The following is a 23,154-nucleotide window of genomic DNA, read 5'->3' on the forward strand; positions in this document are numbered from 1 at the left end:
GTAATGTTTTAAAAATCATTGTAATAATTGCTTTTTTTTTTCAAAAACTTGATTTAGTTGTTGTTTTTTTCATTTTTACTTTATTTACTTTTTATTTTGGGTAATGTTAACGGGTACTTGATGTTTCAATAGAAATTCAAATCTATTGAAAATCTTGTGAGGAATACTGAAGAAAAGTCAGGTATAAAAAGGAATGGATAGTATAGTAGTATACAAGGAACTATCCTGTTTGTTACAGGAAAGCAACGCGGACGTAACTATGTATGTAAAGCATACGTTACACAGAATTATCATTTAACTGAATTTTAATATAACTACATATAATAAATGAAGAAAATCTATAGAAGGCATAATTATTGCTAATACTTTGCTAGGGCTTTGATTTAAGCAACCAAAATTATAATTCACAATCATCTTTCATATTGAGATAGTTATCCTTAAAAATTAATATAGTAGACGGGTAAACTAAATGTTGTATAAGGAATTAGATTTCTTTCAATCACGTTAAGTGGGTTTTTTTTCATTTAATGTCATTGTTACTCTATCAAAATTTGTCTCTTTGCTTTGTTACAATAAAAAATTAACAAATAAATCAAAACTTCAAAGCCAGTTTTCTGAACTTAACCATTGCTGTCCAAAATATCTTAATGTATTATTATCGGCCTAAGTCTCGAAGACAGAACTTAAAGGATGGCTTCATTCCTAAAGAGGCAGCAGTTTCTAGAAGTTTTCGGAACTCCTCAAAATGAAAACTAGGTCCTTTGAAAATGTGTTCTGATCACTTCAATGGATAGTAAGGAAATGGCAAGTGAACGTTTTCTTATACACCTGTATTTGGTACATACATGTATGCTGAGTGAATTAACTGCGGGGAGATTTGTAGTTTAAAGTTTCGAGGCCACTAAACTTTAATCTTTACGTCATCGAAACGTCACAATTTAGAAGAACCTGAACGTTTGTAGAATAATGAATGACCAAAGGTAGTACAGTGAATTATTATGTACCAAAATCTGTATCCGCTTAATATAGATCTGTGACCTTCATTTTTAAAGCGCTAAGCATAGCTCAGCGCTTTATTGTCGTTAGACTTCTACTTCCGGTGCAACGAATAACCGCCCCCTATGAGCAGACGTTTACATCATTTAAACTGATTAGGGAACCAGTTTCAGGAGCTTGTGCACATAACTGGACGGGCTAGTACGGGCTAATGTGAATTTATTGTACGGGGCTTACATACATCATTGCAGGGACTACCACGCAGTGATGAGGAAATATATTGCGTATACAGAAGCTGAAATGTTATATACATATATATTTTATACTAGTATACAAACAGAAGCTGTGTTAGCGCTTTTCAGTACTATCAGTACTTTGATTTTGTTTCGTCTCTAACACTTCTTATTCGTTACTGTACAATTGACCCGACTGCGGTCCCCCAAGGTGGTGTATTGTTCGGCATGGCCTTGTCTTTGTTTCCCATTTCGCAATATCAATGAATGGCTTTCTAGTGATGTTTAATAATTTAAAGGCTTTGTAGTGATCACTTCTGGGTTGCGACCTGAGACTGCCTTCCCAGCCAAACAACAATAAACGTTGTCAGTTGATGCACCAGGGTGTCCCTTGAGGGTGAATTATACTTTATGGTCTATGGAAGATCATTCCATTTGGAATGACTTTACTTCATAAATTCTGCTCTGTAATATAATCGATAGCATACGTTTAATGTTCTATATAATTTTTTCGATATTAATTTTCAAAATGATTCTAAAAGCATTTTATATAAATTATTAGTTTTAATCTCTTCCTTCAACATATCTTTTGATCGACAAAGTTTGGTACTTTAATTTCGCCATATTTTATACATCAGCACATACGTCACAGGTAAACGATGGTGAGTGGAAAATTTCACTGAAATCCCCCGTGACAATGTAATTAATGCAACATGAATAATTCCTATGATTTTATTAGAGTGATATATTTTCCGGAATAACAAATTGTCAGCTCATTTAGACCATCAAATACTTTGATTTTTCATGCGGTTATGAAATTAGTTAGCTTTTAGACTTACTTAATTTTTGTGTGTGTTATAGTTGGTACCCTAAAGTATTGGTTCGTATGAAACGCACAGGAAAGCATTTTACAGTTAATAATAAATAGATATTTCTCCGTTACGTTGTTTTGGGTTTTTTTATTTATATTATGCGTTGACATCCAGATACTACTAGAAAACTGACCAGTCAGGAAGGGCCCCGCTATGACAATTAATATAGAGAAGTGAAAAAAACTTTGAATTCCATCCTCTTTATATTAACAATGATGAAAAATAAATGCCCGGCATAAGATGTAAAGAACTGCAATATATATAAGGTGGTAAAAAAAATATGAAAATTATAAGTAACAACTGTATTTTTAAAATTTCAAGATAATTCCTGAATGTCCAAAAACTCTAAATAGTAACCTTGTATCTGCATAAAACAGGGATAACCTCATGTCTTATAAAGACACTAAATTAAATGTGTATTTAAAAAAGATTTAAACAGGTGTTTTATAAAATGCAATCCTTCAGTGAATGCAAATACATTGTATCACCCAGGGTTGACCTCAACTTCAAAACAAACATCAGTTGCAGACAAAGTTGTTCATTAATCTTCATATGACAGAGATAAGCCTCTAAATTTTCTGCAGCAGGCAAGATAATTAATCCCAGGGGATTAATTGTTCTGCTCTCTCATCCTTTTCTTCTAAATTTACAATAAGATTTTTTTTTCAGAAATGACAGAATGGGGTTATTATCTGATTACCTGTTAAAATTAACAGCATTAAGGCAAAAAAATAAAATAAATAATTAAAAAATAAAATAGTGAAAAAGGATATCTTAATATATATCTTGATTTTAGAATTCGATAAAATTATCATAAACCATTGTGTAAGGTATTTTAACCAAAATAAAGTATGAATATTATATCTTAAATCCATATTTCAAAGAATGTACACAATAATACACATCATTCAAAATTGACCTTAACTTCAAAACAAAGTTCATTTGCAGACACAGGCAGTGCAGTAATTAATCTCAATGTGACAAATAAAGATAAAGCTTAGGATTTTCTTCCTGTGGAAGGTTCATTAATCCCAAAGGCAGCCTTCCAAGTATACAATATGGTAACATTCTCAGCAGTTGTCTCTCTTTGCCCATTCATTCTTGAGCATAGTTAAGGAATCTACCCAACCACCCCAGCTCCAAACCAGAAGACATAGAGAACCAAACTTTGCATCAAAACATGTATTTCTGCCTTCTGAACTACCATACCAAATTTGAACTTGATTGGGCAACCGTAAAAAAAGTTATTAGAAAAAACGAGAAAATTTGTTGACGGAAGAGTGACAGACGGACAGACAGAAGGATGGACAGACAGAGTGATTACTATAGGGCACCCGCAAATCCTTGCGGGGCCCTAATTACTATTCTCCATCAGCATACAAGAAACGACCAATTCTTCCATATAAGTTAAATGTTACTATCACAACGTCCAATCCATGCTCTCGATGTATTTAAAGTTTACATAGACAACGAAAATACGATGTTAATATTATTCATTAGTGATTGAAATTTAAGTTGATATATTGTTTGTTAAACAATGTATATAAAACAGTTATCAAAATTTAAAAGATAATGTATATAATTATACGCGGATCGATAGCTTTCTAACAGATTAGATCCTGATCTTGTAGATTTTAGTTTTGTTTCGATATGAACCACAATTGGTAAATGCATAGTGAATATAAATATATAAATGGACCTGGAAACCTACTCCAGAAGAACACAAATGACATATCACATCACAACCTGACATTGCGTGAACTGGTCAGAATAGTTCTGTATAGGGACAAGTATTTGTCACTCATCTAAATATGACAGGCCACTTGCAAATTACAACTTAATTAATATGAATCAAGCACAAAAGTACCTAAGTTACAATTAATAAAATATCAACACCAATAAATGTAAGTCAAATATTGATGGTTTATTTACTCCTTCACAATACAATGCACAAGCATGTATCACCTATTAGATTTTTAAGTAGAACTTAATCTATACATACAGTATTTACAATTGCCCAGAAAAACCAGACACAATAAAACAATATAAATTTTAAAAATCTGCATTGCGAAATATCAGTAAAAAAAATTATAAAAAAAATTATAAAAAAAATAAATAAAAACAAATAACTACTATGAAGTATATAACATTTTGACATATCTTAAAATCTTGCTAAATTTTAAATAGCATGACAGAGAGAAAGTGAGAAGGAAAGGAGAAGATAGAAGGAAAAAATATACATGTACATGAAACAAAACCATGTGATTTGGAGTTGATGCTATTTCTGACTATGACTGGGTTGTAGCAGTACAAATGAGATGTCTGGATGATAAACAACCCCTAAATAAATATATACATGTCAATTATCTACAGATCATGAATTCTACCTTTAGACATTTACTCTAGAGGTCCAAAAAAGCTAGTACTGGTGTTCCTGGCACTTGTACTGAACAGCTTCCTCCTCTTCTTGACTCCACCTTCCAAGAGAGGTGCACTTTCCTCAGATTCTGTTCGTTTGGATTTTGTAACCGATGGAATCACAAATTCATCTGAGCTGCGATGCCCCTCATTGAAACTTAACAAATCCTTGAGGGGATTTTTTGGAAGAGTTTCCTTTGGGTTGGACTCCTCCAGGTTGTAAGTGCTGTTCAGTGTGGCTTGTGGATCACCATCTTCATTCTAATCGAAAACATAAATACCAATTGATATTACTACTTAATAAAAATCACAATATTTTTTCTAAAGTTGAGCTTTGTAAATGTTAATGAAATTGGGAAACCATATGATGTAGCTGATATTCTATCATCGTTCATTCAATCACTTAAGAAATATTCTCTGATGACATGTATTTAAACTCACATTGGTTGTAAAATTTTTACCAATGCACGAAATGAATTGTTTTCAAACCTTTTGAACTTAAATCAAATTAACATTATTAATTGTCATTTACTTTTGTGGGGAGATGAATCTCTGAGCGTCAATTTAAACCAACATATTTTTTTAGCTGTTCAAAGATTTATAAGAGATTGTGGCAGATTCTTGTAATTTCAATTTTACTGCCTAGACCATATTCAACAGAACTGTTTATACATGTATGTTTGTTCAATAGCTTAACTATATTAGTAATATCCATTTCTATGTACTTTCCATTTTAAACTACTATGTACAGTTGTAAATTGTTATACTTGGTAAGAACCTCGTAAGTTGTAAGAACTTGTGTTTGAACCATTTGTATATGTTTATGCAATAAATTATGTTCAAACCAACTCACATTTTCCTGGTCAGAAGTTGTCTCCCTGTTTTTACACTTGCTGATGTCACATCCACACTCGCTGCCACAAGCGCTGTCCTTCTTCTTGCAGGAACAGAGGCGACTGCTGCAGTTGGTCTTACATTTACAGAACATTGCAGATGTACTCACTTTCTGCTGTAAAAACAGATCCTTTGTTTATTTTGAGACCCTTATTTATATCAAATAGTAAAGTGAAATTATAAAATTATATAAATAGTGCCTGTTTGGGAGGGTAACAGTTGAAACTGACATCCCTCGAAAACCATTGTCAACCGACGTTGAAATTGACATCCCTTGAAAATCATTGTCAACCGATGTGAAGCGTTGGTTGACAATAGTTTTCGAGGGATGTCAATTTCAACTTTTGCTCTCCCAAACAATTTGTTTTATAATATTGAATGTCTTAATTTTAAAGGAAACTTAACAGACTTCTTAAGGAATGACATGAATTCTAAGTCGCATTGTACGCTCATAATTTACGAGCATGTTACAATTCATTGTGTTACCAGTTGCGAAGTGTGTTGCTAACGCTGAGGGTAATAGAACGGATTATAAACTGTGTCTAAACCAATTAGGTTTCAGTATTTAACATGAAAGTACATAATAATAAAATACATTATTCTACAGCATAACCAGCACAGTGATATCAATATTTGTAGCCAGTAAGTACAAGGGGTATCCCATTAAATTCATGGACTATCAAGTCTATAATAGTGCATGGTTCTGCACTCTTTCAACTGAGAATTATTTGCTATGAAGTTCTTTTAGGGGGAAAAGTACAATAGCTACAATATGAGCTACATTTGACTATGATGATACTTACTCGGGTCAGTTGTGAGGTCTCATTTGCAGACTTGTCCACTGTGGACCTGTCGTTGATGGAGGCATTGTCCACACTGCCTGTCTTGCGTTTGGTGGCTCTCCTTTTGTACATGGGTGTGGCTCTCCAGTCCTCATCACTGGAGTCATCATTATCAGTGAGGAAGCTCTCTTCTTCAGTGTCCTCCCAGTTTTCTACCTCATCATCTTCACTGGTCTTCTTCTTCCTCTTCATCTACCAATAATCATATAGCGTATTTATTGTTATAAAAGTTCTGTGAAGTTTCAAAATTTATCAGATGATATATTAAATGCTACAGACTACAATTTTACAAGTTGAAAGAGATCAGTTTTGGTTTATACTCACTTAAACACAACAAAACCCCACTAAAACGCAAGTACATAGGGGAAAACAAGACTTGCAGGTAGATTGAAGATAAAAACCCTCCAAGTTTCTTGGCTGAATATTGATCTTTGATCAGAGTAAACTGAGTAAGTGGTTACTTTACCTTAGGTTTTGGAGTGGGCGACAAGAATGGAGAACCTTTAGGATCATCAATACTTGGCAGTAACGCCATTCTCTTATTCTGGTACATAGCACGTGTCATTTGCTGAAAACAGAAAGGCATTCACGTCAGTTTGATCCTTTTTACAAGAAATGAAATTATCTGGTACAATTTTAAACAAAACAATGGACAGATAAAGCTTTAGAACCTTTTTCAATTCTTCACACTCCTCAGACTTCTTTTGTAATTCTTCCTCTAGGGAACTCAACCTTTCAATTTCAGACTCCTGTAAAAAAGTGGAGGCATTTATCAATTTGCAAATATACACAATGAAGGTTTTTTTTTTTAAAATCATTCTTCGGTCATCAGACAAGTCAACTTGATTTGTGTAGATATGTCTTCAATGTTTTTATTAAAACTGTTCAATTCACTCTGAGAAAATGGTGAGACACACACCAACTATCACTGTGGAGTAAATCACATTACAACTGGATTATTACATTGGTGATATTAAATTTGAATTCAGATATGAATGGAATTATTTTTCTTTAAAATTCTTAGCATTTCAAAACACGTACCTGGAATTTAAGTCGTTCTTTCAAATCTTCATCAGCAGATTGAACATTAGAACTTCCTTTCATTTTGGACAACAAGAAAAGCACCTACAAATATGTATATGAAGTCAATGTTATTCAGTACATTTAAATAACCATCAAAACACAGTCTACTTTAAAAAGTGCACAATATCTATAATATTTTGCTTTCACAGCAAGTATATGTACATTGTACAGGTATATCAAGGAACATATTTAATAGGAGACAGAATGTTTCCAAGTTCAATGTACCTTTTCCTCATGTTGTTTCTGTAAAGCTGTGATCTTTTTCTCATTTTTGCGTGACTGGACAGACAATTCTTTCTCTAGCTTCTCAATCTCTTCCTTGTAATCATGGTCGTTATACTCTGTGTCCTTCAGCTTGCCCTGTGTCCTTGTCAAATCCGTCTTAGCACACACTGCCTGCTCCATCAGCCATTTCAAGGCACACTTAGCCTCCACCATGGTATGTAGAGTGTCCCAGGAGATCTTGCCTTTTATATCTGCCATTTTAATTCATTTGTATTAACAAAATTCTAATTAATGATAGCTCTGCATAATGCAAAATTGCATACAAATCAGTTACAATATTTGAATAATGAAATAATATCTACCTTGATCAGCGTCTACGATCTTCTGCTGAAGCTCAGAGATTTGGGCATTTCTCAATACCATCTCTCCTTCCAAGGTGGCTATCTCCTTGTTCATTTTGTCTACCTCAAAACTGACCTCTGTCTTGTCCCCGTTCTCTGCCAGCCAGGCCAGCTTTTTGATTGGTGGGCCATCTGTTTCGTCCTCTATCTTCTCCTTAAGGTCTTTGATTTGTTTTGCAATGTCTTTCCTGTCACTGAGGAGTCGCTCCAAGTGATATTTTGCCTCTCGAATACTGATCCTGACCTCTAATTCATGGCTCAGCCAAGACTGTGAAACCCCAAAATATACATCATGTAAAGCTTTGCTAACATGATGCTCACTGACTACCAATCTATATCAAATATATACATTTATATGCATTATCTGACACACCTACCCTGACTCGGTTTCCAATGGTTGATGAATTGTAGGACTCGAGTTTGTTAGCTCTCTCCTCCTGTATTTGCTTCTGTTTTGCTAATGCATCCTTTAATCTTCTGTTGGCTGCTGCAGCCTAAGATTTTAAGTTATAGTTAAAGTACATTTTATTGAGTATATCATGGATACCCAAGAGGGCGGTGACGAGTTTGCGCAGCAAACGAGTCTCCGCCCTCTTGGGTATCCATGATATACTCAATAAAATGTACTTTAACTGGCTTGTATCAAGGACCAATCAAATCTTTCGAATTATATGCCCGCGAAAAAAAAATATCCGTAACATTGCCCGCGAAATGATCGACAACATTCGTAAAATTCCGGTGAATTTTCCCGCTTCAGCATCTAGTTAATTCATTGTAGCCGAAGACCTTCGGAATATTCCGTGACTAAAATGCCGCCAAATGTATCATTTTCGGCAGATCACGTGCATCAAATCCCGATCAATTTGAGTCATTATTAGCCTAAAACCGGACGAAGATGGACATGGAGGATCAACAGAGCTTGTTGACGATAGACCTGGGCGATCTCGACTTTTTATGCGGGGATATTATAACAGATGAAGACATTCAACTATCACAAGTTTGTGAAGAAATAGAGCAGGAACATGATATTTCCGAAGGTTTGTGCCAAATATTAAGCCTCGAAAGGGGGTGCTGAGTTCGGTTCATTTGAAATGGATTATCATAATGCTTGCCCAGAAACGACGGATTCTGCCCCGAAACTACCAGCTGCAAAATTGGAACCCAATGAGAATGACGATACCCGTTTCGGAGAACCTGCGACGGATGAGGACATTTCCAAGCTAATCGCATCAACTGAAAATGCAAACACCAAAAAAAATACTGCATGGGCTTTGAGGGTCTTTGAAGAATGGCGAAACCAGCGACTTCGCAATTCTGATGCTGAAATCCCGTTTTTGCACGTGATGACTGCGGAGCAGCTGAACTTTTACCTTGGACGGTTCATCGTGGAAACCCGTAGGAAAGACGGCGTCGAATACCCACCTCGATCCCTATACCTTATTACCTGTGGATTATTGCGCCATCTTAAGGACAAAAACGTCTTTGACAAAAACATCTTGGACAACAATGACTGTAGATTTAGTGAGTTCCGGAAAATTCTCGATAGCAAGATGAAAGACCTCTTGAAGCGCGGTTTTGGAACATCGATAAAACAAGCGGAGCCCATCATGCCGCAGGATGAAGAAAGCATGTGGAACAAAGGAATATTCGGCGATAAAGATTCGGAAACTCTTCAGCATACCATGTTCTATTACAACTGCAAACTCTTTGGTTTACGTGGACATGACGAACACCACGAACTTGAGTGTAGTCAGTTTGTTCTTGGGACTGAAAACTCCGGAAAATATGTAGAATTCATCGGGCGTGCCAGCAAGACGTACAAGGGCGGTTTGGCGCAAATGCAGCTAACAAATAAGCGCATACGACATCACAGTTCAGCTGGTAAGTTAACATTAAAAATAATCCATTTATCTAAGTAAATCAATGACTCATTTATAAATAGTAAAATAGTTGTATACATGTAGTGGTAAATGCCCTACTTTTGTTTTGACCCGACCCTCTACCCCCTAGAAAATTTTAAAATTGACAGTAGAAGTTGCAAAGAGAAGGCCTCGACCCCCCCCCCCCCCCCCCTCCCCGACAAAAACAACTATCTAGTATGGGACACCAACCCCGGGGAGTTTGTATATCTGCACGTGTTGAAAGATTGTGTAAAGAAATTGAGGTTTCGATATGATCTGATTAACTATCAACTCATTTATCGATATTACATGTTACTTATTTTGATTATGTTTCAAAGAATTTTGCTTTTTCTTCCATCTTAGGTGAGCGTTGTATCGCGGACTACTATAAAATGTATTTGGATGGTCTGGATAATGCAGGGTCATTCTATCGACGCCCGTTGCAAGGAAGCCCGCCAAAATATGGAAACCAACTGGTCGGTGTGAACAAACTGAAATCAATGATGAAAGTGATCTGCAAAAAAGCTGGATTGGAGGGAAATTACAGTAACCACTCAGGTAAACGCACCTGCGCAACACAATTATACATGGCAGGGGTGGACGAACAAGAGATAATGAGGAGGACGGGTCATCGCTCAGAAAAGGCAGTAAGAAAATACAAACAACCGTGCGACGATATTCTTAAGAAGGTGTCTGCAGTATTGGAACCTATTCCTGGGGTGGCAAAATCCTTGGAGAAAAGAAAGCGCGAGGACGACATGGAAACTGAAACAGACCTGCCATGTCGTCCAACAAAAACATTACGCTCCTTTGGTTCTGACATAACTAATGCCAAAAATGGACAGTATTTTCAAAACTGTAATATTTCTTTCAATTTTTGAAAAGTTTGAGAAATTGTACATTCTCTTAATTTCTAAAAATTCGTTTCTTTTTGTTTTTGTTTTTGTTTTTTTTTTCTTGTTGCTTGTAAGACAATTTTTCAAGCTAATAAATTGATGTTCTTGGATTTTGTTTTCATGTATAAAGGTGGAAGTTATTGTACAGCTACCTGTACAATAACTTCCCGACACTGGAAGTTATTGTACAAATGGTAGCTCCGTCTCCTCAAGGTATCAGGATTTATTGAACAGCCACAAACGAGAGAAAATGCACAGGGCCGTGATACAAGCATTTTTAATGAGATGAATGGTTTAAAGGTTCTTATCAAAGCACAAGTTGTTGAGGCAAGACACAAAAAAAAACCCCCAACAACAAACATACAAATCAAGTAGTCTAAATCCTCTTCAAAAATTCAATATAAATATTTAAATTCCATTATTTTTCTATGAATATTTTTCCCCATAAAGATATAAAATCTACTTTTTTTTTGGTGACACAAATTGTTTATTGAGTTGTACCTCTTCACTTTTCCTTTTCAGCACTGTTTGCTGACGTTCATTCTGCCGCTGAAGTTTGGCGATCTCACACTGTCGCTTCCTATCTTTCTGCATCAGCTGGGCCACCTCCTTATCCTTCTGCTGCTTCCATTTCCTGAATTCATCTGAATCTTCTTTCATCTGCTTCATCAGTTTTACTCTTTGCTGCTTCAATCCCTGCATTCCAACATCATCTCAACATTACCAGTCAATTCACAAATCATACAGTACACAATTAATGACCAAATTTTGTTCAGCAACATTGGAAGGAAATGCACTACTGTGGAATCCTCATGGTTTGTGTGGGACCAATGTTAGTGCCCTTCGTGGGTAACCCCTGTCCACGAATTTACATCCCCATGAACCTATGCACAATCATTTGTTTTATAGTTATAAAAATCATCCCGATTACACTTGCAACGAAATTACGTCCCCACAAACCAGGAAAATTTTGGCTACCCACGAACATTGACCCCCATGAATAAAAATGATTCCACAGTACTTACCTGAATATCGCCCTGAAGCTTAGTGACGCTCTTGTCTGTCTGATCTTTCATTTTCAGCATTTTCTCCTGCTCTGTCATCTTCTTCCGTAGCTGAGAAATTTGCTGTTCCAGCTCTTTCAGTCTCTTTCTTCTCTGTTCAGCAACTCTTTTAACATACAATATACAGCTAATAACAAATCTGCTTAATTTTGCTGTTATTGATCAATTATACAAAAAGAAATTTTGATACTGAAAATTTTAAACAGATATTGAGATGTACTGTACCACCTCAAGTTGGCCACTGACACACCATTAAACATTATACATGTATGAATATTAAATGAACAATTTGTGTGATGAAGATTAAACATTCTATTTAATTATTTAAATATTGTTTGAAGAATTAAATAATATAAAAAACAGTGTATACCTGTTAGCATTTGCATTACTCTTGGCATCCTCTAGAGCCTGTTGCATTTCATCTTTCTGTTTTTGTGCTAAGCTTAATTGAGTTTCCAGTTCTTTCATTTGAGCCTACAAGTTAATTCATACTGAATGAAAATTTTACTGTAAATAAAATTATTGGTGATAAAACTTCATGTTTAAAACACTTAAGAATGCTGAATTTCTTTTTCAAAGAGAAATAAATTATATTTTTAACATTAAAAATATGCTTGCATTAATAAAATCTTCATGTCATTGCTAAAAAAAATTGTGAAAAGAACCTCATGTTGATCCCGAAGGGACTTCATTTGATCGTCATTCAGCGTCATCTGTGTGGCTAGTGTCTCTTTCTTCTCCAACAGTCTGTTCAGCTCCTGCAGTTCTCTGTTCATCTTGGCCTGGCGGAGCGTGAACTCTTTTGAAAATGCTCGACTGTCTGGGGTTTCTGGCGACAAGTCATTCTCATTTTCCTAAAAGATGATTTTAAACTTTTTCTTACAACTATGTTGAACTTTTTGCCATGTAGATGTCATGCATTTAAACATTGATATAAAACATGATCATATTTGTTTAAGATAAAGAGAAATTGTACCTCTTCCTCTTCCTCAACAACAGAAAGCGGTCCCTCATCTTGCTGTAAAAATAAATCAGACTTTTATTAGGAATTTTCAATGAAAAAAATGAAGGAAATGATTCCAGTATTACATTTACAATATCTACATGTACACCTCAGTATCTTAAAGCAGGAAAATCTGCTAGACATTATAAATACATCTCAATGCTGTAGAATTCTCAGACTTTTTACCTCCTCTTGATGTATGCTGACTGTCAGTGTTCGTATTTTTTCAATCTGTTCTTTTGCCTCTGGGTTCTGTTCTGCATTGATACTTGTGCCAAGTACATCAAAGTCTATCCTGTAAAGTAACCAAAACACCCAAATCAAATTTCCATACAAACTTCTAAAAGTTTGGTCAATGCATTTATTTGCATACCATAAAAGCAGCTACTGCAATATTTGTTAAGGCTTGCATTTTGTGGGTTTTGTAAAAGTACAAGAATTTTACCATTTATTCATGGTGTGGGGATAATCAAGAACAAGTTAAAGGTATTCAATTACACATTAAGTCTATAAATTGCAGACCTCCCTTACTTCTTTTAGTCTTCCAATTATAAACTGTGGAATCATTATATTTCGAGGGGGCCAATTTTTGATGATTGCTCAAGTTTTACAGGTTAGGCCAAAATAAATTAATAGTGTGTTTCCTATTCCAGCTTGAAAAAAAATAGGGTAGGTAGGTAGGGAAAACATTTTATTTTATTTAAACATTTTATTTTTTTTTCACTTTAACAACAATGAACAAGTTGAAAAGATGAGTTTATTTTTTTCTGCCAAAAGGGCGGCTTACAACTGGCAATTTTCCCAGAGTATAGCAGTCATTGCACAGAGGAAGAACAGTTTTATATTGTTTTTTATAATCTTGTGATATTTCGCCTCCCTCTGCTCCACAATGGCAACATGTGTCTTTTCTACCAATGTCTCCACTGTAGTATGTTACTTCAACAGTGGATGCACATGACATTTGAGATCTCGTCATCACAACTCCATGCAATAAATGGTGTGGCGGTGTGATGGGGGCACCACAAGTATAATCAAATTCGCTGAGTATGATTACAAGAGAAACCTTCTGTCTTTCGGTTAACACATGCTTTGAGTATAATACTCTTGGTTTTCTGCACTCTACACAAAGAATTGTTGCTCTTGCATGCTGTGCCGTAGTAAGGCGGAAGTCTGCAAACTTTGGCTCCTCCATGACTTGAAGCTCTGGTTTGGATAAATTACTGGATTCATCTACATCTAATACCTCCTGATTCGACTCTTCTGTTTCATCATCTCTCTCCGGTGCCTCCATGACGGTCTCTTGGTCCATCTCATGAATCTTTTTTGCTTTCTTCACTTTCACCTCTTTTAATGAAGGTCTTCCTTCCTGTGTATCCTGAAACTTGACACTTTGATATGGCAAAAAATGATCACTATCATTCTCATTTATCACTGGGTCTGGTAGCCATATCAGGTCTTCCTGTGACAATGTAGCAGGTAAACAGCATCCTGCATCTTCACACTTTCTTATCTGAAAGGTATAATGTCTTTGGCGACAATGTCTCTCTATCCACTGTGTGTAGGACTGTACTTTTTTGGTATGCACCTTCTGTAATTTTTGCAAATTCAGTTCTGGGAAGTGTTCTCTAAGATGTCGTTGCAGTATATCAATATCATCATCAGAAATGGGATCTATAGCCTGCATTGCTTTATCTTTCAACTTCAGACGCAAAAACCGATTCCTTATTGTTGACTGAACAGGTTCTATACTTTCTCTCCACTTCTCTCTGATTTCTGGATTCTTCTCAGCAAGAGCTCGAATACTTGCCATACTCCCACATTTTTTTAGCATTTTCTCTGTTTCTTCATCACCTTTTCCTCGCTCTAAAGCACAGTTTTGTAATGCAATGTTCAAAACTGACATAATTCTCTCTGCTGGGTTCATCCAACTATGTCCAGGAGCACAGCGAGCCAATATCATCATATCTAGATCAAGTTCGTAAAAGATGCAAATTGATGCACACACTACCGACTCAAGTGTGTTCCTTTGGTCCGTTCCTCCATCCGTAAATTTCATCAGAATTTTGGCATCTTTCTGTGGACTATTCAGAAACACCTTAATTAGTGCAGCTGCATGCCGAAAAGGACTGGACATTTCAAAAACAGAATCATTGACAATGTTGGTCACTGTACCACGAACAAATGACTGATTAACAGCATTTGGAACATCACACTGCAGAATAACTGATGGTGTTAAGGATGACTTATGCATATCATGGTCTTTGGCTGCCAGTGTTGTACTCACTGGTGCAAGTGTTTTCTTTCCTCTTACTCCTGTTGAAATTGGTGCATCAGGCTCACCAACAGGGATTTTTGCTTTATCATCACAGAAAAATACTGCTACAATCTCCCTCTCTTCTACAGCTCTTTCTTTGAAGTATTTGAACTGTGTACAACAGTAATGTTCATCTGGGTGCGTAGCTCTCAGTTGCCGTCTCTGGATTTTATACTGCACTTGAATTTTGGATGTAAAGTTCAAGGCTTTGTGAGTGTACGGATTTCTTGGGGCAAACTGCAATCTTACAAGGCTCTTGGAAGGGATAGGTGTACCAGCTGGACATTTTTCTTTCGTTTTTTCCACAAGTTCTCCAAGTGATAACCATTCAGATAAATGTGCAATATTATGCCTTCTCTCATCAGCTGCAGTTATTTCTTCCACAACAGAACACAAATGCTCAAAAAAGATGTCATATCGTCCAGTTGGTCTACCTGTGTTGAGATGTCTCAAATCAGCCAACAGACCTTTCTCCCCTAGAAATATAAGACGAAGTCTTTCCATTGTGGAGGGGTGACAAGCTGTACTTGCATCTAGAGTAAGCTCCTTGTAGATGAAATCAGCCACAGATGGCAATACATGTGTAACGTGTTGTAGTCTCTCTCTAAATAAAGCCTTTTGAGATCTTGTATGGTATTCTTGCAAGTAAGGGCGTGCTTTCTGTAGGATTCGTGCTCCTTCAATGAGAATCTGCTGTGTGGGACGGTCTGAAGAAACCTTTACAATACAGTTTATGGTAACTGAAGATCCCCCTGGGCTAAATCGAATAAGATCAATAGGCATAGAAAGTTGTAACTGTTCAAAATATCGAAACTTTTCTTTTGAATTCTCAAATAGATTCTTTAAATGTTTGTCTTCATTGAAAACAACTGGAGTCAAGAGAGGTTGTTTCTTCATTTCCTGATCCAGAAGTTCATATTGTGGTTTAACATTAAAAAGAGTCATCCTCCTGTGCTCGACTGTTGCATGTTCATCTATGGTTCGAACTGGGTGGTCCAGACTGTGATTATGACTCACTGTTTCATTCTGTTTCCTGAGGTATTCTCTGTATGCATCCATGCATTCTGCCAATTGTCTTATTACCTCCCCTGCCTTTTTCCATGCTGGGCTACTTCCAACCACTGGTTTCAGCAGAATACTGAAAATTTCAAAATTGAAACTTAGTATTAACCTGTTTTAGAATACATTATTTTTGGTTCATCATACTACCCTACTGAAAACATACGTTAGGTTTCGTTTTGATAATACAGTGTTACTAAAATCTAAAATTTATTGGGCCAAATTTAACATCAAAATATTATTTAAAAAACATTGTTAAAACAAACTGTGTGATAACTTCTGTTAAAAATAATAATTTAAAAGCAATTATTTAGATAGCTAAAATATGAAATTTAATTCACAAATAATGATTCAAACCTATATAAGGCTTGGCTATGACTGTTCAACTGATCTGCTGAAAGGGGAGACTCCTTCAACTTCTTTCTCTTCACTTCATTGTATCCACTGAATTTCAAAAAGGCATTTGGAATTGGCAGTACTTCTTTCTTTCTCAAAGCAGCATCATTTATTACCTGGTGCTGATTGGTCAAATACCACAATGCATTGCACAAAACCTAGGAGATATTTTCAAGAGTATAAACAAAATGTAAAAAATATTTATAAATCAATACTTAAAGTAATGCATGTAACAAGCCATTCACTTCAGTTTGTTGAAATTGGCTGGTTTTAATCAAAAAGTATGTTGTCTAGATGATAATGCTAAGTGATTTCCATGCATTTTGGTATTAATTCAAGCAACTGTGGATTAAAACTTTGAAGCATTAGGCTTGCATGTGATTTTGAAATTGTACCATACAAATTTCACGCAACACAATAGAGATCTTCAAGCACAAATCTGATTTATAAAATTGTCAGATAGTTTTAGCATTAAGGCCTAAAAGTTAAGTTAGAATATGAGATATATTGCAGTGCACACTGAAGGATTGAGATATATGTATATACTGTATACAAAGTACTTTTCATCTTTGCTTCTTTAAATTTGTGTTTAATCCACCCACACTTAATGGTCAAATATTAAACAGGACAAATTTTTATATTAAATATACAAAATAAAAGTTTATATCCATTTAATATATAAACTTTGAGCATTAAAATTTCAAAGTGTTGTCAGGTGAGCATGAAAAAAACCCTGTATACAGTATTGAAGACAAAGAGGTATGCATATATACACCCAAACCAACTACATATTAAATACATACCCTAAGAAAATCTGTATAAAAACATTAAAATCAACTTTATATAAAGCATTTCAGGTACATAATACTGTTCTTTTAAACCATACTGGAAATTTCTTTTTTTTTTGTTTTTGTGGTGTCAATGAGGCCATTTAATAAATACCTGCAAAAAGTAAGCCCCCTCTGTCTCGGCAGTAGATCTAGGGAAGTCTAGGTGCTTTCCTTTAAAGTCATCAAGGAGATCATTTAGAAGCTCATCTTTTCGAGTCAAACCAGTCTTCTTTCCAGAGCTGATGTGTTTGATAATATTGAAATATATACTTTGCCTATGCTATTAAACTTAGTTGTCAGTCAAACACAAATCTAAAACTTGTATACCTGTATTCACATGTCAGATAAATAATGAATACATAATGAATAAATAAATAAAACAAAAAACATGTTTTAAACAAGCCAAAGCAAAACAGATACACAAAAATTCAATACCTGGATGTTTTTTTCGCTGGAAATGAACGCCCTTTTGCCATCAAAACTTGGAATGCATTAATAGCTTTCCTGGTTGCAGATTCGGCCGCTATTAACACCCCTGTGTTCATTGCAGGTTCATCTTCAGGCTCACAGACAAACTCTAAATATTTCATCTGAAATCCAACCAAATCTCCCACCGATACACTGCCTTGGACCTCATATGGATCAGTGTCTTTTGTATGTGGCTTACTTGGCCAGCACAAAATCGAAGTTTTGCTGCCTTTAGGCCAATCAGATGGCCCCTCGTGATACATCTCAAAAACACTGAACAATGATGCATTGTTTTTTACCGTTGTCATAAAGTTTTTACCCCCCTGGTGATGACACTTTCGAATTGTTAATGCCAACAATGTGCTTGGCAAGCACGATGCCATTTTCCATAAGAAATCACTGTCAAAATAAATCTTTAAATTGGTGTAGAGTATTTGTTTTCTCAAACACGGAAGTGACTAAGATTGGAATTTCTAAAAGTGAAACCGGAATCGTTGATATCCGGATTAATATATCGACGGTAAAATGTTTAGGGTCGGGGCATATTTTTAGGGTCGGTCGGGGAACCGGAAACACACTATTAATTTATCTACGCCTTAGTGGGGACGTAATTTTGAGTATTATCGTATTCCTACGAGAGGAAATATGACTTTATAACCCTAATTTATTACTTCGTGGGAATGATAATTCGTGGATGAGAGATACCCATGAATCCCACGAAAATTGAGCCACCACGAAATCTAATGATTCCACAGTAACAGTATATAAATGAATTTTACGATAAAGCCTATGCTTTCTTAACTTTATCGATATATAGTGCATTGAAACATTAAGTATCACTACTGGGAGCAAGAATGACTGCTGAATGACTCACTTGGTGTCTGTCTTGAGCTTGTCCATTCGAGTCTTAAGTTTCTCACACTTGAGTTCCAGTTTGATGGCTTTCTCACACATACTGGTGCTCTGATCTACTGCTCGCTGAAGCTCACATGAAAGTTTGTTATTCTCTTCCTTTAAAAGTAAATACATGTTCATTATACTGTAAACGTATCATATTTGGCGTGTACGATATTTGGCGGAAATTAATTTTTTAACAAGTTGGCATGGATTTGAATTAGCGTATTCCTAAATGTGATTATTCTTATACATATATACATGGATTTAGCAATGCACTTGATTTAGCGGAGGCCGTATTCTGCCAAAAGCGCTAAAAAGAATACACAGCCAAATGTTATATGTTTACAGTATACAATTTGTATTTCACTGTCATGGATCTTATAGGTACAACATATAATGCATTTCTGTTTCTGATATGCATTCTTTTTTGATAAAAAAATTAAAATTGCCCTAAATTAAACAGCACAGAATTTTATCATATTTACTTTTTGTGAAATGTGCAAAACAGGTATATGGAAATGATTTAAAATACCTCCAAAACTTTATTTTTCTCTATCAAATTCTTTAGATCCTCTGAGGATGTTGACGAGGAAGTTGTGTCAATGCTCCTATGAAATAAACATCAAAATACAGAAACTGAAAATAGCTCCTAGGAACAGTTATGTCGAGACTTCTCATTTGATGACCAATGTCAGGATTACTTACATTGAGGACACTCCTCCGCCATTAACCAGCTGTACCTGCAGTTGTTGTACCTACAATATGGAGTAGTACATCAAACCAAAGAGTGTTTAAAATATTTCTTACATTTTGAATTAAGGTACATTTAATCTACAATCAAATATTTCCAGTAAATCATAACATTTTTACCAGAATTCAGACTATTCTTTCACATTCATTTTTTCTGGAAGGAAGAATGAAATAAATAGAAATCAGAATTACCAGTTGCTTGAGGCGATAGATTTCGGCAGCCTGTGGATCTCTGTTGATAACAGGCTTGTTCTTAATTTTCCTGGCCCTGTCCGCATACCTCAGAGTATTCAGTGTTTCCTCCATGTTAGAATCTGCTGGACTCACACAGGCAATCATCAAAGTGTAACTATTCCCACCCAAAGAATCTACCAAAATATCCGTAATACAAATTATTTATATTCGATTCCTTAAATATCATGCAAACTGCAACCATAAGTATCCCAATATCTTTAGTAATTTTAAAATATATAATATGTAAAAAGTCACATAAATACTTGGAATCACTATCAATTATGGGATATCTCTTATCCAGGAATGATATCTCCAACAAATTATGACATGCAGTCTTCCTTCATAAAAGCATTTCCATCAAATTATTATTAAACGTTAAAAAGTTGACCATCATCGAATCTAAATTAAAGTAATCTCTGTTTGTTCAATATAAACAAACCTTGCAGTAGCCTGGTCAGTTTGCTGTCCCTGTAGGGAATGTGATTCCTGGCCTGACTCTCCTCCCCCAGGGCACTGATTACATTCCCTAGAGACAGCAGGCCTTTGTTAATGTTGACACCCTCCTTAAACCTGTCCCCCACAGCCTGGGTCCTCTTGGCCCTCTCTGAACCAGCCAGATCAACCAGGTGAAACTTACACTTACAGACATCGTCCCTGTTAGGGTTAAACCAAGTATAAAAATATAGCACCGGTGAGTGATTTTAAAGCATCTTAATAACCAGTTTTAAAATTTTTATCAAATTAAAAGTGATAATTCTTATTCCACACTTAAACTTACATATCCTGTTTCTTTTTTTGTTCAATATGTATTGTGAAGATAGCATGGGATCGGCTTGAATATGTGTTCATGGCTGTTGAACCTGTTGTACGACCACTTGAACCACTCTGAAGGCAGTTCATGGTTTCTTCAAAGCTCTGAACTGCAACCTCTGACAGACCAGGTAACTGTCAAGAGAAAATTTTAAAGGAATTTTTATTTCAAAATTTTATGCATTCTACGACTTGAATTCTTAGTCACCATTTCCATGATTTCAGGTGTATTATAAAATAGATGTTTGTTTAAAAAGGCAAGAATAAGGGCTTTCACAGCTTTGCAAAATGACTGAGAGATTAAGTCCAATTTACACAATAGAATTGTTTTTACCATGCACTCATTCATGATCTTAAAATACATGTACCTTAATTTGTCCATTAACATCTTCTCTAATAGCTAATGGCTCGCGCTTTGCAGCTGGACATAACAAATCATTGATGTCCTCATTATGGATCTACAAAAATATTCATTTAGCTTGGATATCACAAAATCAAAACATGCACAAACATCACTTTAATTAATAAGAATTTTTACAGCACAAAATGCTGCTTTTTCCTCACAAAATCAAAATACATCAGTGCAAAGGATCTTTAATCTAATTAGACTGTTTTCCAATATCTTAAGTTTATCTGATAATATCCTTAATTATTTGTATGTATAAGTATGCTACATCACTCTATGCAAGATGTTGGATCACAAAATTCAGCTAAACAAGGTGCAACTACCGCAACTTGTTTTCAAAAAATGTCAACTAATTAGTTTAATAGTCTAAAAATACAATTCATCCAAAAAATTTAGTATTGGTTTTGACTGTGATAGATTTACCTCTAAGTAAGAAACTTTAACAGTGAAGTCAGAGTTTTTCCTTTCATTAATGCCATTAAAGAGCTCTCGAATCACTCGTGGAATAATTCCCATTTCTGTTTCGTCTTCATTGAGTGATGCTTCGTAACATCCTCCCATGGTAAAGGTCTTACCACTTCCTGTTTGTCCATATGCCAAAACTGTGGCATTGTATCCTTCAACACAGAATTTTGAAATTATAGATTTAAGTGAATAATATATACATGATAATGGTGATCAATATGCAATTGGTCCTTATCTATCCTCTCATTTTTGAAAATAAATATCATGGTTATTTAATTATAAATATGTGTGAGTACCTTTAAAAATGTGTTTGATGAGCGGGAAAACAGATTCCTGATACACAAAAGGTTGACTTTCTGCTGGGTTGAAGACATAGTCGTACGTAAAAGCTTTGTCCTTCCCCAAGATGATCTGTGGTTCATCAGGCGTGAAGCTTACACAAACTTGACATCCCTCGTTCGTTTCTTTTTGAATGAGAGGCCTGGCACGCACTGCAACCCTTACAGGGATAACTTTCCCCTCTGACATATTGGATATACCTTACCTCCTTACCTCTGTAAACTTATCCTTGGACCTAAAGATAAACCATTGACACTGCACATACATTATAAGTAAATGAGCCACTGTTAGTGCGATGCCATCAAAATGCAAAGTAAGGTACTGATCTCTTCTTATGTAAATTAAATACAAATAATTGGATATTTAAAATAAAACATTTATTTCGAACAAAAATAAGATGTCGTTTTTGTTTTACCTCTTCGAAGTTACCGCGACTCTCCATATAAACTATCCAATGAAAATACGAATTGATATCGAGGCTGAAGTTCGGAGTTTTGGATTCCCGATCCCGATCTCAATTAAATAGGGGTGGCATTCAGTTACATGTAATTGTTATTTGGAAAAAAAAGGTTGATCTCTTAGAGACAATCATAAATTTTTGACCACCAGATTTATTCATTTTCATATCTTTTATATCGTAAAACACATTGAAATTCAATAGTTTTCTAATGCAATTTTCTAAAATGATTTCTTGTTTTTAATTAATATATTTTTACAAATGTTAAAAACGGTAAGCATCAAATAATAAAATGATTTCCCCCTGAATAGATGATGAGAGGCATTATGAAACATATATAAGCCATAATTTTAAATTGACGGCCCATGCATTGATTCAGTTAGTCAACTCATGTAGTATATAATTATTATTATATCAAAATGATTTGAATCTTTACGTTATATTTTAATAATATGAGTGCCTTGGCTTAAGTTATTGAGATTGGTTATAGTTAAGTTTAATTTTTTCCAATTTAATTTAGTATTTATCGATTGAACGTAGTTCTGTATAACGAATTAATTTTTCTCAAGAAGTTTCCATCGCTACAATTTACTTTAGAATGAATTCTTTGTGAGTAATCTTGTTAATGACATTTTTCCTAAGAATATTTTATTCATTTTTCAACTTTAAAAAAAATATGGGTGGGTGTACACTCTTTTAAATTCAATAGACTGCATGGTCAGTTATCCGACCGGTTAAAGAAGTAAGTTGAGAGGTTTCACTGTTCAGAGGTAAGTTGGTATAAACCGATAGAAAAAAATGTTACATACACATGCAGGCAAGTAGCATCTTTTTGAAAAATTGGAGTAGGACGAGGACGGGCCGGGGGGGGGGGGACAGATTGACATTCCCCCAAAAAACC

General features: G+C 35.2%; 3 protein-coding genes across 4 annotated transcripts; 1 reads left to right on the plus strand and 2 right to left on the minus strand.

Annotated features, from left to right (window-relative positions):
• Positions 1-4,006: 4,006 nt before the first annotated feature.
• On the minus strand, positions 4,007-22,310 carry LOC105335576 (chromosome-associated kinesin KIF4). 2 transcript variants are annotated; one of them, XM_011439529.4, is made up of 25 exons: positions 22,212-22,310; positions 21,754-22,031; positions 21,416-21,609; positions 20,955-21,044; positions 20,555-20,721; positions 20,216-20,430; positions 19,735-19,910; positions 19,498-19,547; positions 19,325-19,400; positions 18,770-18,906; positions 13,015-13,123; positions 12,802-12,843; positions 12,491-12,679; positions 12,196-12,299; positions 11,787-11,931; positions 11,263-11,457; positions 8,342-8,458; positions 7,926-8,232; positions 7,564-7,814; positions 7,297-7,380; positions 6,927-7,004; positions 6,722-6,823; positions 6,217-6,447; positions 5,373-5,525; positions 4,007-4,780 (listed from the first exon to the last, which is right to left on the minus strand). In XM_011439529.4, the coding sequence occupies exons 2-25, from the start codon at positions 21,983-21,985 to the stop codon at positions 4,499-4,501; spliced, it is 3,726 nt and encodes a 1,241-aa protein (XP_011437831.3). In that variant the 5' UTR covers positions 21,986-22,031; positions 22,212-22,310; the 3' UTR covers positions 4,007-4,498. The 2 variants fall into 2 exon arrangements, with proteins under 2 accessions (XP_011437831.3, XP_011437830.3); XM_011439528.4 differs by having other exon boundaries at positions 5,373-5,528.
• Positions 9,030-10,870, plus strand: LOC105326980 (uncharacterized protein KIAA1958-like). Its single transcript, XM_011427238.4, has 2 exons — positions 9,030-9,845; positions 10,229-10,870. Exons 1-2 carry the CDS (start codon positions 9,056-9,058, stop codon positions 10,744-10,746), a joined length of 1,308 nt encoding a protein of 435 aa, XP_011425540.3. The 5' UTR covers positions 9,030-9,055; the 3' UTR covers positions 10,747-10,870.
• Positions 13,440-18,485, minus strand: LOC105323937 (uncharacterized). Its single transcript, XM_066075062.1, has 5 exons — positions 17,863-18,485; positions 17,540-17,666; positions 17,401-17,411; positions 16,559-16,755; positions 13,440-16,280 (listed from the first exon to the last, which is right to left on the minus strand). Exon 5 carries the CDS (start codon positions 16,199-16,201, stop codon positions 13,586-13,588), a length of 2,616 nt encoding a protein of 871 aa, XP_065931134.1. The 5' UTR covers positions 16,202-16,280; positions 16,559-16,755; positions 17,401-17,411; positions 17,540-17,666; positions 17,863-18,485; the 3' UTR covers positions 13,440-13,585.
• Positions 22,311-23,154: the final 844 nt, after the last annotated feature.

This window comes from Magallana gigas, chromosome 2, assembly GCF_963853765.1.
Source record: "Magallana gigas chromosome 2, xbMagGiga1.1, whole genome shotgun sequence".
Lineage (NCBI taxonomy): Eukaryota > Metazoa > Mollusca > Bivalvia > Ostreida > Ostreidae > Magallana > Magallana gigas.

Bases quoted from the DNA above. Each gene is read 5' to 3' on its own strand.
- LOC105323937 (XM_066075062.1), bottom strand. From the start codon at position 16,201: ATGGATGCATACAGAGAATACCTCAGGAAACAGAATGAAACAGTGAGT.
- LOC105326980 (XM_011427238.4), top strand. From the start codon at position 9,056: ATGGATTATCATAATGCTTGCCCAGAAACGACGGATTCTGCCCCGAAA. The intron at 9,846-10,228 runs GTAAGTTAACAT...CTTCCATCTTAG, and splicing joins ACGACATCACAGTTCAGCTG to GTGAGCGTTGTATCGCGGAC.
- LOC105335576 (XM_011439528.4), bottom strand. From the start codon at position 21,985: ATGTCAGAGGGGAAAGTTATCCCTGTAAGGGTTGCAGTGCGTGCCAGG. The intron at 21,045-21,415 runs GTAAATCTATCA...ATATTTTTGTAG, and splicing joins TTAAAGTTTCTTACTTAGAG to ATCCATAATGAGGACATCAA. The intron at 12,844-13,014 runs GTAAAAAGTCTG...TTATTTTTACAG, and splicing joins TCAGCATACATCAAGAGGAG to CAAGATGAGGGACCGCTTTC.